This window comes from Globicephala melas, chromosome 15 (assembly GCF_963455315.2).
Source record: "Globicephala melas chromosome 15, mGloMel1.2, whole genome shotgun sequence".
NCBI classification, from domain to species: Eukaryota; Metazoa; Chordata; class Mammalia; order Artiodactyla; family Delphinidae; genus Globicephala; species Globicephala melas.
In genome coordinates, this window is record NC_083328.1 from 15,054,944 (window position 1) to 15,070,405 (window position 15,462).

A 15,462-nucleotide genomic window follows, 5' to 3' on the forward strand; every position below is an offset into this window, starting at 1 on the left:
TGTGTTTGTCTATATATTAAATACCATGAGTTCACACTGACACCTCTGGTTCCAATCCGATACCACAGGGCTCATTTTGGTCTTCTTCCTTTTCTCATTGGTAACTTCTTTCTTCAACAGTGAAAAGTTGTTGGCTCTCATTATCTACAATATATTTACTTATTTGTTCAATTCTGGTATACACACAAAGTAGTTTCAGAATTACTAACTCATACCCTTGTGAGAAACACATTTACTAGCTTGATTACAGCATTTATGTAGAGTTCTCTTTGTCTTTAACCTTAGAGTATCCAGTCAAGATAGTGGTTCCTAAAGTTACTTAGGTCAGTTCTTTTCTTTGCCACTTCCTTCAGTGAGGTTATGTCATTCATTTGTACTACAGTTACGTTTATTTGTTAGTGTTTGTATTCATTCTCTTCTATTTTTACAGCCGTCCCCTGGTATCCCTGGGGGACTGGTTCCAGAATCCACTGCAGATACCAAGATCTGAGGAAGCTCAAATGCTTTATATAATATGCTGTGTAGTATTTATATATAAACTATACATATCCTCCTGTATACTTTAAATCACCTCTAGATGACATTACTTATAATACCTAATACAGTATAAATGCTACATAAACAGTTGCCTGCAAACGGCAAATTCAAGTTTTGCTATTTGGAACTTTCTGGAATTTTTTCCCCAAATATTTTCCATCTGCAGTTGGTTGAATATATAAATGTGGAAGCCGAAAATACAAAGGGCTGAATGTAGTCTATTTACTCTCAGGTGGCTTCACCCATTGCTACGGTTTCATTGATCATCTTTTTTGAGCTATATAACCACATACACTCTTACTGGACATCCCCACCTACCTCGTGGGTTTGTTGTGAGGCTTAAATATTTGTAAATATTTAGATCATATTACCACTTAGTTAGCGGTATTTATATATTTTACATATTACTCTTACTCTATCATATTCCCTGTCTCAAGGAATAGTGCTACCAAACCTGAAACCTGAGTGCCATTCCTGACCTCTCTTTCTTTCCCTTAGTCTCATTCCCCAATCAAACGTCAAATCCTGGTAAATTTCCCTCCTTAAACACGTAGTGAGTGTTCCATCTTCACTTCCACTACCTTTATTCAGGTATCATCTCTCACTTTGATTACTGCCACACCCATCTAACTGGTCCTTGACTTTAGTCCAACATTTTCTTCACACTGCAGCCAGAGAGATCTTTCTCCACACCCCTTCTCTACTGTGGAAACGCCTTCACTTTATTTTCTGACAAATATTAAAATGAAAATTTTAGTAAATACAGAAAAGCAGAAAAAAAATCACCTATAATGTCATCACCTAGAGATAACCAATTACTTTTTCGGGGTATAGTCTTGCAGGCTTTTCCTTCACAAACACACACACACACTCATGCACATTATAATATGGCATGTTATTTCTTTTTTGAAACCTGGATTTTAATTGATAATATTGTATACATCACTTCATGGTAGAAAACAAAAATCTAAATATTCATTAAAAAAATAGGCTCATAGTATATTCCACTGCATGAGATACCTAAAGTTTATTTAACAAGTTTATTATTAATAGACATTTAGGCCTCTCTCTCTCCTTCTTTCTCTCCGGTTACAGACAACAGCAAACATTATACAGTTTTGGCATAATTTTGCCTGACTATTTCCTTAGGATAAATTCCTAGCAGAGGAACTGCTGGGTAAAAAGGAAGGCAAAAGGTGTATCATTTTACATATTCAGCAATATATGATAGTGACCATGAGCCAATGTTAGGTATTATTCTTTTTAAATGTAATACACAAATAGCATTTAACTGCTGCTTTAATATGCAATTCTTAGATAATATGTAAGGTAGGATTTTTTTTTTTTTTTTTTTTTTTTTTGCGGTACGCGGCCTCTCACTGTTGTGGTGTCTCCTGTTGCGGAGCACAGGCTCTGGACGCGCAGGCTCAGCGGCCATGGCTCACAGGCCTAGCCGCTCTGCGGCATGTGGGATCTTCCCGGGCCAGGGCACAAACTCATGTCCTCTGCATCAGCAGGCGGACTCTCAACCACTGTGCCACCAGGGAAGCCCATAAGGTAGGATTTTTAACTTTTATATTTTTTCTTTTATAAATTACCCTTTTGTGTCAATTGTCCACTTTTCTACCATATTGTCTTTTTCTTATTGATTTGTAAGAGTCCTTTATTACATAGTCTGCAATAAAGGACTAAATTAGCAGGTCTGAATGGTCCAAACTCTGCATATTCCAAGGAAAGGTTTGACTCTGGCCTTGCTCCTGGTAGATAACCTATAAGCCCCTGAAACATCCCATCTGTTAAGAGTGTCTCTGTTTACCTGAGGCCTTGGGACAGGTCAAAGAGTTTATGCTAACAATGGGATTTATGGTGGGAATCTTGGACCATGTGGTATCAGCTTGCCCACTGGAGGAGCTGGAGACTGGAGGTCAGCAAAATGGATGGGCAGCCATGCTTATATGACCAACTTCCAGTAAATACTCTGGACACCAAGGTTTGAATGAGCTTTCCTGGTTGGCAGTACTGCATACATATGGCCACACATCATTGCTCAGAGAATTAAGGACTACTTGCACAAGTCCATTGAGAGAGGACAACTGGAAGCTTGCACCTGGTCTCTCCTGGACCCTGCCTTACATGCTTTTTTTTCATTGCTGATTTTAATCTGCATCCTTTCACTGTAATACTCATCTTACTGGGAGTATAACAGTTTTGCTGAGTTCTGTAAGTACTTCTAGAACATCACTGAACCTGAGTATGGTTTGGGGACCTCTGAACACAGATAGTAACCAGCAACTCCCCTGTCATAACATAGATAACAAATATAGTCTTCACTTTATCATTTGTCTCTAATTTTTGCTGCTTTCTGAAAAGAGCTAATATTTAAAAATTTTACCTTATAAAACCTGGGGTTTTTTTTCTCTCTGTATAGGTTCTAAGTGCGTGTGAGGGGTTTTGTTTTGTTTTCCTTACATAGATTATACACTTTAACAAGGTTTTTTTTTTTTTTTTACACATTCTACATAAAAACATGAGTATGCAAAACATGGGTGTACACAGAGTAAAATATGTGTGCCTTTCAACTTCTCTTCTACTCTACTTCCCTCCCTGGAGGTAACTCATTGTCAGTCACTTGGTTTGCATCCTTTTCTGTGTATTTATGAACATACATAATATAACCACATACATACTTAACATAATGCACACCATACTATATTCATTGTTCTGCAACATCCTTTATTCACTAATGTCTTAGAGATCTTTCTTTGTGTGTTAACTTCACAATAAACTACATAATAAACTATCTTATTCTATTTTATAGCAGCACAATATTCCACTGTATGGGTCTATCACAATATGTTTAACCATATCCAGAGTGAACATTTAAGCTGTACCTATTTCTCAAATTATAAACAATATTGTAATAAACATCTTTGTACATACTTCCCTGTGCACCTGTGCAAGTATTTCTGCAGGACAGATCTTAGAATAGAATTTCTGAACCACAGAGTGAGCTCATTTAACATTTTTGTAAATGCAGTCAAATTGCCACCCAAAATACTTCCTCAACTGTACAACCGGTGCCCTTCCCCCCTGCACTTTCCTCAACACTTTGTATCACCAATATTTTTATATTTTGCCAGTCCAGTGGGTGAAAAATATCTGTCTTCATTTGCATTCTACGGTTACTTATGAAGTTAAGCACTTTTTTCATTGGTTTCCTGTATCTTCTATAAATTGCCTGTGCATATCCTTTGCCCACTTTTCTTTTTTCAACAAGTCTCTTTACATATTATAGACACTTTCTCTAACACGTTGCAAATATTTTCTTCAAATCTCTAATTTTTAGCCCTTTGTTCTTTTCAAATACAAAAACTTTAAATTTTGATATCATTAAATTAATGAATTTTCCCCAGAGGGTTTTGTTTCCTGTTTGGGTGGTTTGGTAGGGCTACAGCATAAAGTGCAAGGGTGGAAGGCCAAGCAGTATGCAATATTAAGGTCATAAAAGGCTTTGAGGGCACTGCTAAGAAACTAAAACATTATCCTGATGGCAGCAGGGAAGCATATAAAAGTTTTCAGCAATAGAGTGACTTTCAACAAATTCTCCATTTAATAAGAGCACCTACTAAGTGCCATGGTCAACTCTGTCTCTTAGAAAATGGTAACTTTTGTACCTTTTACATTTCCCACAATTCAAAATAACTAAAAGACACAGAAAGCTCATTATGTTAAAAGACACAATTAGGGGAATCTGCTCTGCCACATATTAAAACAAAATGGTATCAGTGCAGAAACTGTGAGGGCCGTGAAACAGTCTAGAAACAGATCCGAGTATACACACGCCTGTAGAATAGAATAAAAGCGTCATTTCGATTCAGTGGGAAAACAGATGATGGCAAGACCACCGGGGAAAAAGGCATATTCCTATCTAACACGTTATCACAAAATTAATACCCAGTAGGTTAAAATGTAAAAAAAAAAAAAAAAAAGCTATGTAAAAAATCCTTTAAAAGTATTACAAGAAAATAAAGGTGAATGTTTTAATACTCTTGAGATGGGGAAAACTTTCCAAAAATGATACCCACCCACGCCTATTCCAAAATAAATTGCATAAGATATTAGAGGAAAATAGGTTTGTAATCTTGGAACGCGGAGGCCTTCCTATCAAAGGGGCACAGGGTATCCAAGAAGTCTAAGGGCGCCGCTGGGGGGCTCCGAGTCGACCGGAGGGGCGGCGTCCGCGACCCGTGACCCCGGGGCTGCCGCCCGCCCTGCCCCCTCGCCTGCCGCCCGCGGGGCCGCACTCACCCGCCTCCACAGACAAAGGGCGCCCAGGCCGGCTCCGCCCCCTGACGACGACACCGCCGCCGCCGCTGCCCGTCCGGACCCAGGCGGGAGAGGGTGATGAGGGCCCTGATGCCTGAGCCAATGACGCCCAGTGACGAGGCCCTGGGGTTGGACCAGCCGCCGGCGCCAGCCGGGCTCTGACGAAAGCCTCCAAGCAATGGCGGGCGCGCCGCGCTGGCTTCGGCTCTGCGATACGCATGCGCCGGCGGCGCCCAGGGCCGACTGCTTCCCATATGCAGGGCTCGGAACTCCCACCCGCTTTCCCGGGCCTGCTTCTCACCAGGGCCGCGCTGACCCCGGGGGGCCGGACCTCCCGCTCCCGGCACTCGCAGAACTGCGCCTTCCGAGAGAGCCGAGGACCCCTCATAGCCCCTGCCAATCAGAAGCTCCCGCGTGAGTCGCTGCTCGGTCCCCTAGGTGACCACACAAGCCGTCGCTCTCCTCAGTCCTGAAATACCGGCCCCCTCCCGAATTTTATATTGACGAAACTAAAAATACAATAATAATGATTGAATATATCAGGTCTACTGATGAGACTAATGGAATTCTTTTAAGGGGGTAACATTTTGCTTAATTGGGCTTCACCAAAATCGGCTGCAAATGTTCATCTGTTAATGCTAGCATTCAATGGGAAAGGAGAGACTTCAACAAATAGTGTTGGAACAACTGGATATGCACGTGCAAAAGAATAAAATTGGACCCTAGCCTTACACACCACATACAAAAAGTAATTCAGGGGCTTCCCTGGTGGCGCAGTGGTTGAGAGTCCGCCTGCCGATGCAGGGGACACGGGTTCGTGCCCGGTCCGGGAAGATCCCACATGCTGCGGAGCGGCTGGGCCCGTGAGCCATGGCCGCTGAGCCTGCACGACCGGAGCCTGTGCTCCGCAACGGGAGAGGCCACAACAGTGAGAGGCCCGCGTACGGCAAAAAAAAAAAAAAAAAAAAAAGTAATTCAAAATGGATCAAAAAACCTAAACGTGAGAAGTAAAATTATAAAACTCTTAGAAGAAAACATAGGAGAGAAGCTTCATGATGTTGTTCTTGGCAATTATTTCTTGTATATGACATCAAAAGCACAGACAACAAAAGAAAAAAATGGATAAATTGGACTTCAATATTTAACACTTTTGTACATCAAAGAACAGTAGTAATTGACTGAAATGACAATCCACAAAATGGGAGAAAATATTTGCAAATCATATATCTGATAAGGGATTAATATCCAGAATGTATAAAAAACTACTCTAAGTCAACAACAAATAAACAGGTAACCAGATTTTAAAATGAGCAAAGGACTTGAATAGGCAATTCTTCAAACAAGGCATGCAAATGACCAAAAAGCACATGAAAAGATGTTCAGCATCACTATTCATTAGGGAAATACAAGTCAAAACCACGAGATACCAAGTCACACCCACTAGGACAGCTACTACAAAAAACAGTTAAGTACAAGTGTTGGCAATGATGTGGAGTAATTGGAACTCTTGTGCGTTACTGGTGGGAATGTAAAATGGTACAGCTGCTGTGGAAAAGAGTTTGGCAATTTTTCAAAAAATTAAACATAGAATTACAATATGATCCAGCAATTCCATTTCTGGGTAGATAACACCAAAAGACTTGAAAGCAGGATCTCAAAGAGATATTTGCATCCCCATGTGTGTTACAGCATTATTCACAATAGCCAAAAAGTGGAAGAAACCCAGTGTTTGTTGACAGATGAATGAATAAGCAAAATGTAGTATATGTATACATACTATAGAGTATCATTCAGCCTTAAAAAGGAAGGAAATTCTGAAACATGCTACAACATGAATGAACGTTGAAGACATTATGCGAAGTGTAATATAATTCAGTCACAAAAGGTCAAATGCTACTCAGCCATTAAAAAGAATGAAATAATGCCATTTACAGCAACATGGATGGACCTAGAGATTGTCATACTGAGTGAAGTAAATCATACAGAGAAAGAGAAATATCGTATGATATCCCTTATATGTGGAATCTAAAAAGAAATGACACAAATGAACATATTTACAAAACAGAAACAGACTCACAGACTTAGAGAACAAACTTATGGTTACCAGAGGGGATGGATGGGGGGAAGGGATAGTCAGGGAGTTTGGGATCAACATGTACACACTGCTATATTTAAGATGGATAACCAACGAGGACCTACTGTACAGCACAGGGAACACTGCTCAATGTTATGTGGCAGCCTGGATGGGAGGGGGGTTGGGGGGAGAATGGATACATGCATATGTATGGTTGAGTCCCTTTGCTGTGCACCTGAAACTATTACAACATTGTTAACCAGCTATACTCCAATATAAAATAAAAAGTTAAAAAATAAAGGTCAAATACTGTATGATTCCACTTATATGAGGTACCTAGAGTAGTTAAATTTGGACATTGACAGACATTACAATTGTTGCCAGGGGCTGAAGGTGGAATGGAGATGTCTAGTTACTGTTTAATGAGTACAAAATGTCAATTTGAGAAGATGAAAAGACTTCTGGAGATGATGGCTGCACAACAAAGTGAATATACTGAATGCCACTGAACTTCAAATGGTAAGTTTTATGTTATGTATTTTTTAATACCATAAAAAGAGAAAAAAGACAGCTGGATCCTTATATCTGTTTCTACATTTAATCTTTTGAAATATGTTGTTTTGGTTGATGTTTCTGAAGAAAATCTGACTTCATATAGATACATAGTTGGAAAAAAGAATCCTTTAATAAGTCTTCTCTTGTAATTGTGAATATTCTTCTTTGATACCCCACCAAAACTTGATGAGATTAGTTGCAATGTAGAATCTGAAACCATATTCATATACTTTTGGTTTTTACACCACAATCTTGTTAGTCTGTCTCACTCTCCAAATGGATCTTGAACTCATGTATGACTTTGTAATGTCACACACTGGCCATTTGGAAAATATCTGTTTACTGAGTTACCTAACTCAGTGGGTCCTAAATGGGTATGATTTTACCCTCTAGGAAATATTTGGCAATGTCTAGAAATATTTGGCAATATGTGGCAATGGTTGTCACACGCTGGGGTTGCTACTGACATCTACTGGGTAGAAGCCGGAGATACTGCTAAACATTTTAACAATGCATAACAAAGGATTATATAGCTCCAAATGTCAATAGTGCTGAGGTTGGAAAACCCTAGTTTATTTAATGCTGACGTATTTCATTATGCAATATAAAAATTTGTGTTTGTTAATATCATCACTAATCTTTTTGGGAAAGTTTGTAAGTATTAGGAAGTTGTCAAGATAGTGGATACAAGTTCTCCAAAAACTTTAAAGTTCAAATTTTATCATTTACAACATATATTTTCAGTTATTTTCCTTCATGCTGTAAAGCACACTTCATTCATTTTCAAGAAACTGTCTTAGAAATAACCAAGTCTAAAAAACTAGTATTTGTCAGTTGTTTTTGCAGTTGAAATTGGTGTTCCATAAAATGAGTTACTATCTCTCACAATCACATAACTTATTTTCGCACTTGTATACGGTATAAATGCTTTATGGTACTCACTACCTTGATTAAAGTAGCAGCAGTTTTACCACCATTGCTTTTGACCCATCAGTGCAAATGTCAACACAGTGGAAAAAGCAAATTACCTTAGTATTATTAGAAAAAAAAGTTGACCGTACGGGCCCCCTGAAAGAGAGTCAGGGATCCCCAGGGGCCCAGGGACCATACTTTGTAAACTTCTTCTCTAGATTTATGTGAAAGAAGTAAACCCCTATTTGTTTAAGGCACCATTAATTAGGTTTTAAAAAATAAGATAACTTGTATCTTTAGTTTTCAAACCATCTTCTGCAGACTTGCCAAAAAGTCAACAGTTACGCAGATACTTATTTTTTTTAATTCCTCTCTTTTTTTCAAGAGTTACTGAGATATAATTGACAAATAGAAGTTGTATATATTTAAGGTGCATAATGTGATGTTTTGATATACATATACACTGTGAAATGATTACCACAATCAAGCTAACATATCCATCACCCCGCATAGTTACCACTGTGTGCGTGTGTGTGCATGTGTGTTTGTGTGTTGGGGGGAGGAGAATGCTTAAGATCTACTCTTAGCAAATTTCAAGTATAAAATACAGTATTGTTACTTATAGTCACCATGTTGTACATTAGATCTCTAGAATTTTTTCATCTGCATAACTGAAACACAAGACTCTTAAATTTATAGTAATTTACTTCAAATTCTGAAGTAGGATAAGTATAAGAAGTTAAGAAATAACCCTTTTTCAGTGGTTTCAGTGTTTACTGTTGGATTGCAATTAAAGCTCGGAAATCACTGCAATACCCACCATTATTGTTCTACTAAATAGTATAGAACCTTCATATATACTAGACTAGAGTAAACCATACCATAGAACAAAACACTACCTGTAGTAGAAAACACTATTTACCATTAGGGAAAAAATGAGGTAAATCTATATACTAAAGTGGAGTAATCCTCAGGATATATCAAGTGAAAAGACCATGGTACAGAGCCGTTCTTTAATTCTGTTTGCTTTTCTCTTTGCTATGCTTATATATAATATTTCCCTTTAAAACATGCCTCATAGTCTCAGTATCTTTGTGTTATACTCAAAAGTAGGATAGCATGTCCTTCTCAGGCAGTGTTGCTTAGAAATCAGCACAGCTTGCTCTCTTGTACCTCTCCTCCCTTGTTCCAAACTGTTGCAAACACAGTGAATATTTGGTCCAGAACTGGGGACAGTAGAAAGAACACCAGCGTTGGAATCAGTTCAGACCTGTGTCTGCCACATAGCTGAAATCTCGAGCAAGTAAGTTACTTAATTTTTTCGATTCTGAATTTTCTCTTTTAGCATATGGCAATGAAAATATATGTATCTCATATCTATTATGAGAACTAAAGGAGATAGAGCACATCAGCACTCAGCACAATGCTTCATAAATGACAACTATCATTAATTTAGTTTCTTGTCTAAGGGAGTCATTTAGAGTTTTAGAAGCTCTGCTTTCTCAATTCTCCTTCAATAAGTACACTCTAACACCTCAGCCTCCCCTGATAAGCTACTCTGGAAAGTTAAGTAATTATAAGTGTCTTCCTGGTTCTTTTAGCACTTTTTAAGAAGGAAGGGGGGTGATATAGGAGTACAAGATTAAGAGCCACAAACAACTACCTATAAAATAAATAAGCAGCAGAGATATATTGTACAGCACAGGGAAATATAGACATTATTTTGTAATAACTTTAAATGGAGTATAATTTATAAAAATATTGAATCACTGAAAGCAATATACTATTAGCTGTACACCTAAAATTAATATACTATTGTAAATCAACTATACTTCACTAAAGAAAAAGTTAAAAAGAAAAGCAAAATTCCCTGTTTCCGTTTCTCAAGCCCAGAGAGTTCTTTAAAGAAGAACAATACTCTTTGTCCTTTTGATTTCAAAAGGGAGTTTACCTTTCTTTAGATGCTTTTTATATGTTTATGATTAAATGTATTACTGTACATTATAAGTTGAGTATTATTTATTATATAGAAGCCTGTCTAGCAAAGCAGCCACAATTGAAAACAGGTTAACAGTGTGGACTGAAAGCCAAAACCAGGGATAATGTCTATACTAGGCTCCCTTATTGATCTAAATTATATTGTAGGAATGTAGCCTTTTAAAGTAATCTTTTAAAGGTTTTTGTTTCTTTATTTTCAGCTCCTTCAGTCTGACATGGCAGAAAAACCAATGCGTATGTCCACACAAATACCCGATGATGAAGATATAGTTGAGTATATCTTTCAAAGAGAATTCTCCTTTTTGTCCTTAACAAAATTGTGTAGCTTCAAAATATTGACTCAGTAAACTGATATAGACCTAGATGGTAAAGGCTTATGTTTGTTATGTTTGGACATGAATTAACTTTTACACTGATTGGAGTTAAATATCAATGATCGTTTAAATAGCTGATGCATGTTTCTTGCATCTGCAGACATTTTTAGTAGTACAAAAGACTATTCCTATTTAACACCAAAGAATAACAAATGAAAATTCCAGAACCTCCCAGTAGGTGAGGAGAATAATGCTACTTTGATGTATATGTTTGTGGACCTTTAGATACTGATAATAAAAAACTTTGAAATGAAGTTATTTTAGGAAGTGGCTGGGTGGCTGCTTTTTTATTACTTTACTGAGTGGGAGATTGAACCAAGTTCCATGTTAAGACGCGTCTCTGTACTAGGGAAAACATAGTAATTCACATAAAATTTTACCCTAAAAGAGAGAGTAGCATATCTGAATGGGTGAAAACTGAGTTTTAGAACTATTTTTGACCAAAATAGATACATGAACAGATACATGAATATTGAGCTATGTTAAGTAGTGTTTGTTTATGACTTAATAACTAATGGCTCTCTTTTTGGTGTTTTCCTCCAATCATGCATGGTTTTCTGTATCTTTGTTTGAACCATCAAACGATCATATTTTTTCTCTTCTCTTTCTCAGTTACTTTTCTGAAGTGAATGGTTTATTCCACCTTTATTTTTCTATCAGCCACACTTTAAAAATCACATTTGATCCAACTTTCATCTTCGTTGCTTTTCTGAAACTATTACTGACCCTTTCAAGTCGGGTCCCCACAGGGGTCCTCCTGCCTGGGGTCACTCGTGCCAGTGGAGTGAGACTGGGTGCGGCTCAGAAGCAAAGGAAAGTTTAGTCTTTGATTAAAGAATGGAGAGGTGTGAGCTCAAGCTCTAAAGTACACACTCTGCGGACAGGCTGTGGGCAGGCTGCTTCGTAGGGTTCCAGTCTGCGGAGGGAGGGGCGGAGTTCTCGTGGGTGCTCACGGCACCCCACCTCTATCTTGAGTTGAAGTGTTGCTCGCAGGGCTTCTCCACACGATATGCCAAGTTGGGGTGTTGGGCCCATCGGTTCTGTGCTGGGAACTTTAATCCGAGGTGTTAGGTGCAGGCCTCTGCACACGGCCCCCTGTAGGCAAGTGAAACTAGACTTAGCGCGAAAGAAAAGTTGACAACTTATCTTATTGTTACCGACCCTTTTGAGTCGGGGTCCAACAAGAGTCCTCCTGCCTGGTGTTATTGGAGCCAATAGAATGAGAGCCAGTTTGGTTCAGAAGCAAAGGAAAGGTTTATTCTTTGATCAAAGAATGGAGAGGTGTGAGCTCTCGCTCTAGAGTCCTCGCTCTCCTGAACAAGCTGTTTACGGGCTCGCTTTATAGGGTTCTTGTCAGCGGAGTGGGGCGGCGTTCTTGGAGGGCGACTGCAGTGCCGGGTGCAGCAGCATCTCTGCACACGGTTCACTGTCATCATCTTGAATTGAGGTGTCATGCAACAGCGCTTCTCCATATGGAGCGCCAAGTGGGGGTGTTGAGTGCAGCGGTTCTTTTTGTTGTTGTTAATTAATTAATTTATTTTTGGCTGCGTTGGGTCTTGATTGCTGCGCACAGGCTTTCTCTAAGTTGCATCGAGCGGGGGCTACTCTTGGCACGTCGGCCCAGTAGTTGTGGCTTGTGGGCTCTAGAGCGCAGGCTCAGTAGTTATGGCACATGGCCTTAGTTGCTCCATGGCATGTGGGATCTTCCCAGACCAGGGCTTGAACCCATGTCCCCTGAATTGGTAAGTGGATTCTTAACCACTGTGCCACCAGGGAAGTCCTGAGTGCAGTGGTTCTGAGCTGGGAACTCTAATCCCACACGTTAGGTGTAGGGGCTCTGCGCTTGGCCCCCTTAAGGCAAGTGAGATTAGACTAAGCACAAAAGAAGAGGTTAGACCTTATCCGATCACCTAGATTCCATCATATTTTTCCCAGGGACCCCAGTGGGCTTTGCTGGTGACAAAACTACTGTCAGAGTCCTATCTCAGTGACTAAACCACTGACTTATGCCCATCCCATATTACCTTTGGGCCCTCTGATGCATTAAATCACGGTGAATGCTCCTCTGTTTACATGACATTAAAATCATAAAATTTTAGAATAGGTGGATCCCAAAGGCCAATTAGTCGAACTTTAATCTGATATATAAATGCTTGCTACAAACCATTTAGCAAGTAGTCTTCCAAACTTTTTTTGAACCCTTTACAACTGGCAACTTAATTTATTCTCCTTTTTGAAATTAAAAATAACATTATTAAAAGAAAATTTCAAACAATAAGAAAGAGATAACAGGCCTTTCAACCTAGCTCTTTACAGGAAATAACTAATCTAATCTTTGAACAACTTTTCATATCAGCCCATACTGATCAACCTAATTCTTTTTAATAGCTCTGTTCTTTTTTTTTTTACATCTTTATTGGAGTATAATTGCTTTACAATGTTGTGTTAGTTTCTGCTGTATGACAAAGTGAATCAGTTATACATATACATATATCCCCATATCCCCTCCTGCTTGCACCTCCCTCTCACACCCCTCTAGGTGGTCACAAAGCACCAAGCTGATCTCCCTGTGCTATGTGGCTGCTTCCCACTAGCTATCTATTTTACGTTTGGTAGTGTATATATGTCCATGCCACTCTCTCACTTCATCCCAGTTTACCCTTCCCCCTCCCCCTGTCCTCAAGTCCATTCTCTACGTCTGCGTCTTTATTCCTGTCCTGTCCTAGGTTCATCAGAACCCTTTTTTTTTTAGATTCCATATATATGTGTTAGCATACGGTATTTATTTTTCTCTTTCTGACTTACTTCACTCTGTATGACATACTCTAGGTCCATCCACCTCACTGCAAATAACTCAATTTCATTTCTTTTTATGGCTGAGTAATATTCCATTGTATACATGTGTCACATCTTCTTTATCCATTCATCTGTTGATGGACACTTAGGTTGCTTCCATGTCCTGGCTATTGTAAATAGAGCTGCAATGAACATTGTGGTACATGACTCTTTTTGAATTATGGTTTTCTCAGGGTATATGCCCAGTAGTGGGATTGCTGGGTCATATGGTAGTTCTATTTTTAGTTTTTATTTTTGAATTTTATTTTATTAATTCTTTTATACAGCAGGTTCTTATTAGTTGTCTATTTTATACATCTTAGTGTATACATGTCAATCCCAATCTCCCAATTGATCACACCACCACCCCCACCCCGCCACTTTCCCTCCTTAGTATCCATACGTTTATTCTCTATATCTGTTTCTCAATTTCTGCCCTGCAAACCAGTTCATCTGTACCATTTTTCTAGGTTCCACATATATGCGTTAATATACGATATTTGTTTTTCTCTTTCTGGCTTACTTCACTCTGTATGACAGTCTCTAGATCCATCCACATCTCTACAAATGACCCAATTTCGTTCCTTTTTATGGCTGAGTAATATTCCATTGTATATATGTACCACATCTTCTTTATCCATTCGTCTGTCGATGGGCATGTGTCTTTTTGAATTATGCATGTGTCTTTTTGAATTATGGTTTTCTCTGGGTATATGCCCAGTAGTGGGATTGCTGGATCATATGGTCATTCTATTTTTAGTTTTTTTAAGGAACCTCCATACTGTTCTCCATAGTGGCTGTATCAATTTACATTCCCACCAACAGAACACTCACTTTTATAAGGGAAGGGGCTTCACAACTCATCTTCTGGCTCTAGTTTCCTCTCCAGGCCACTGTCATGCTAGTGCCTTATTCATATTTTTGAAATGCTTCTTCCTTCTACTATTCTCTGGCTCAAACCTCTAGCCACTGCCCATTACCATTTAGATAAAATCCATATTCCTTAGCCTCATATTTAAAACTCTCTATTGTTGGGTCCTTTTTTTACCTCTTGTTCATAATACCTCCCTCCTTCATACAAGTCTTATCCTGTCTTCAAGAGACAATCTGCCATCTTTTAAAATTATTTTTAACTACTCTATGCCACAGTCATCTATCCTTCTTCCAAATTCCTATATTATTTTTTGACTTTTCTGTAATTTTGGTACTTAGTATGATATTAATAGATATTTTAACTTTTTCTTCATGGCTTTTATTCTATTGAAATTGTAGGCTCTTCATAAATAAGACTCTTTGACTTATAGAACATCAGAGTGTGAAAGAATTTTAAGCTCTCCTGATCAAATGTTCTCATTTTACAGAAGAGAAAACAGGCACCAGTGACTGTCCCAAAGGCTCACAATGACTAGTGACTTTTCTTATTCAGCTACCTTTCCCCATACCACTGGGAAAAAAAGTTCAGTGAATACAGGGTAAACATCAGGGCTTGCCAGAGCTTGTAGAGTCCTTTTATAAATTTACAGACTATAACTTTATGTACAGTATCCCATTTGCTAGATGTAGTCTGTGTGTCCTTGCTATCATGAGGGATTAAAATAATGTATGATTTGCATTTCAGTTTCATGTGAATGCATGTGAAATAATCCTTTTAATAGTAGGTTCATATATTTTTATATATCTACCTTGTTTATTTCTTAATTTGCTTTATTTGTGCTTTGTTTGTGGATGATGCAAAGTTGAATTCAAGAACGAGACTTGAAAGATCACAAATTCCAAATTAGTAGAATCTGAAATATTTAAGTTCTCTCCATAGATTATTTTGGAATTTTATAAAAGTAAATATTATAAGAA

The 15,462-nt window shown here is 38.5% G+C and overlaps 2 protein-coding genes across 7 annotated transcripts in view; one reads left to right on the forward strand and one right to left on the reverse strand.

Annotated features, from left to right (window-relative positions):
* ZNF713 (zinc finger protein 713) overlaps positions 1-5,570 on the reverse strand; it is a 35,364-nt gene extending 29,794 nt beyond the window's left edge. Inside the window, exon 1 of one of the 3 annotated variants that reach the window (XM_060284053.2) lies at positions 4,846-5,570. The gene's annotated coding sequence lies outside the window, so the exon portion shown is untranslated. The remainder of the gene's footprint in view (positions 1-4,845) is intronic. The other 2 variants (XM_060284054.2, XM_060284052.2) reach the window with 2 other exon arrangements.
* Positions 1-15,462, forward strand: part of SEPTIN14 (septin 14) — an 80,728-nt gene that overhangs the window by 34,495 nt on the left and 30,771 nt on the right. For 2 of the 4 annotated variants that reach the window (XM_060284055.1, XM_060284056.1), the window contains 3 exons: positions 7,322-7,456; positions 9,563-9,707; positions 10,603-10,671. In XM_060284055.1, coding sequence (XP_060140038.1) covers positions 10,618-10,671 — 54 coding nt within the window. In that variant the 5' untranslated portion in view covers positions 7,322-7,456; positions 9,563-9,707; positions 10,603-10,617. Of the gene's footprint in view, positions 1-4,885; positions 7,457-9,562; positions 9,708-10,602; positions 10,672-15,462 lie in introns of those variants that run through there. The other 2 variants (XM_030871871.2, XM_060284057.1) reach the window with 2 other exon arrangements.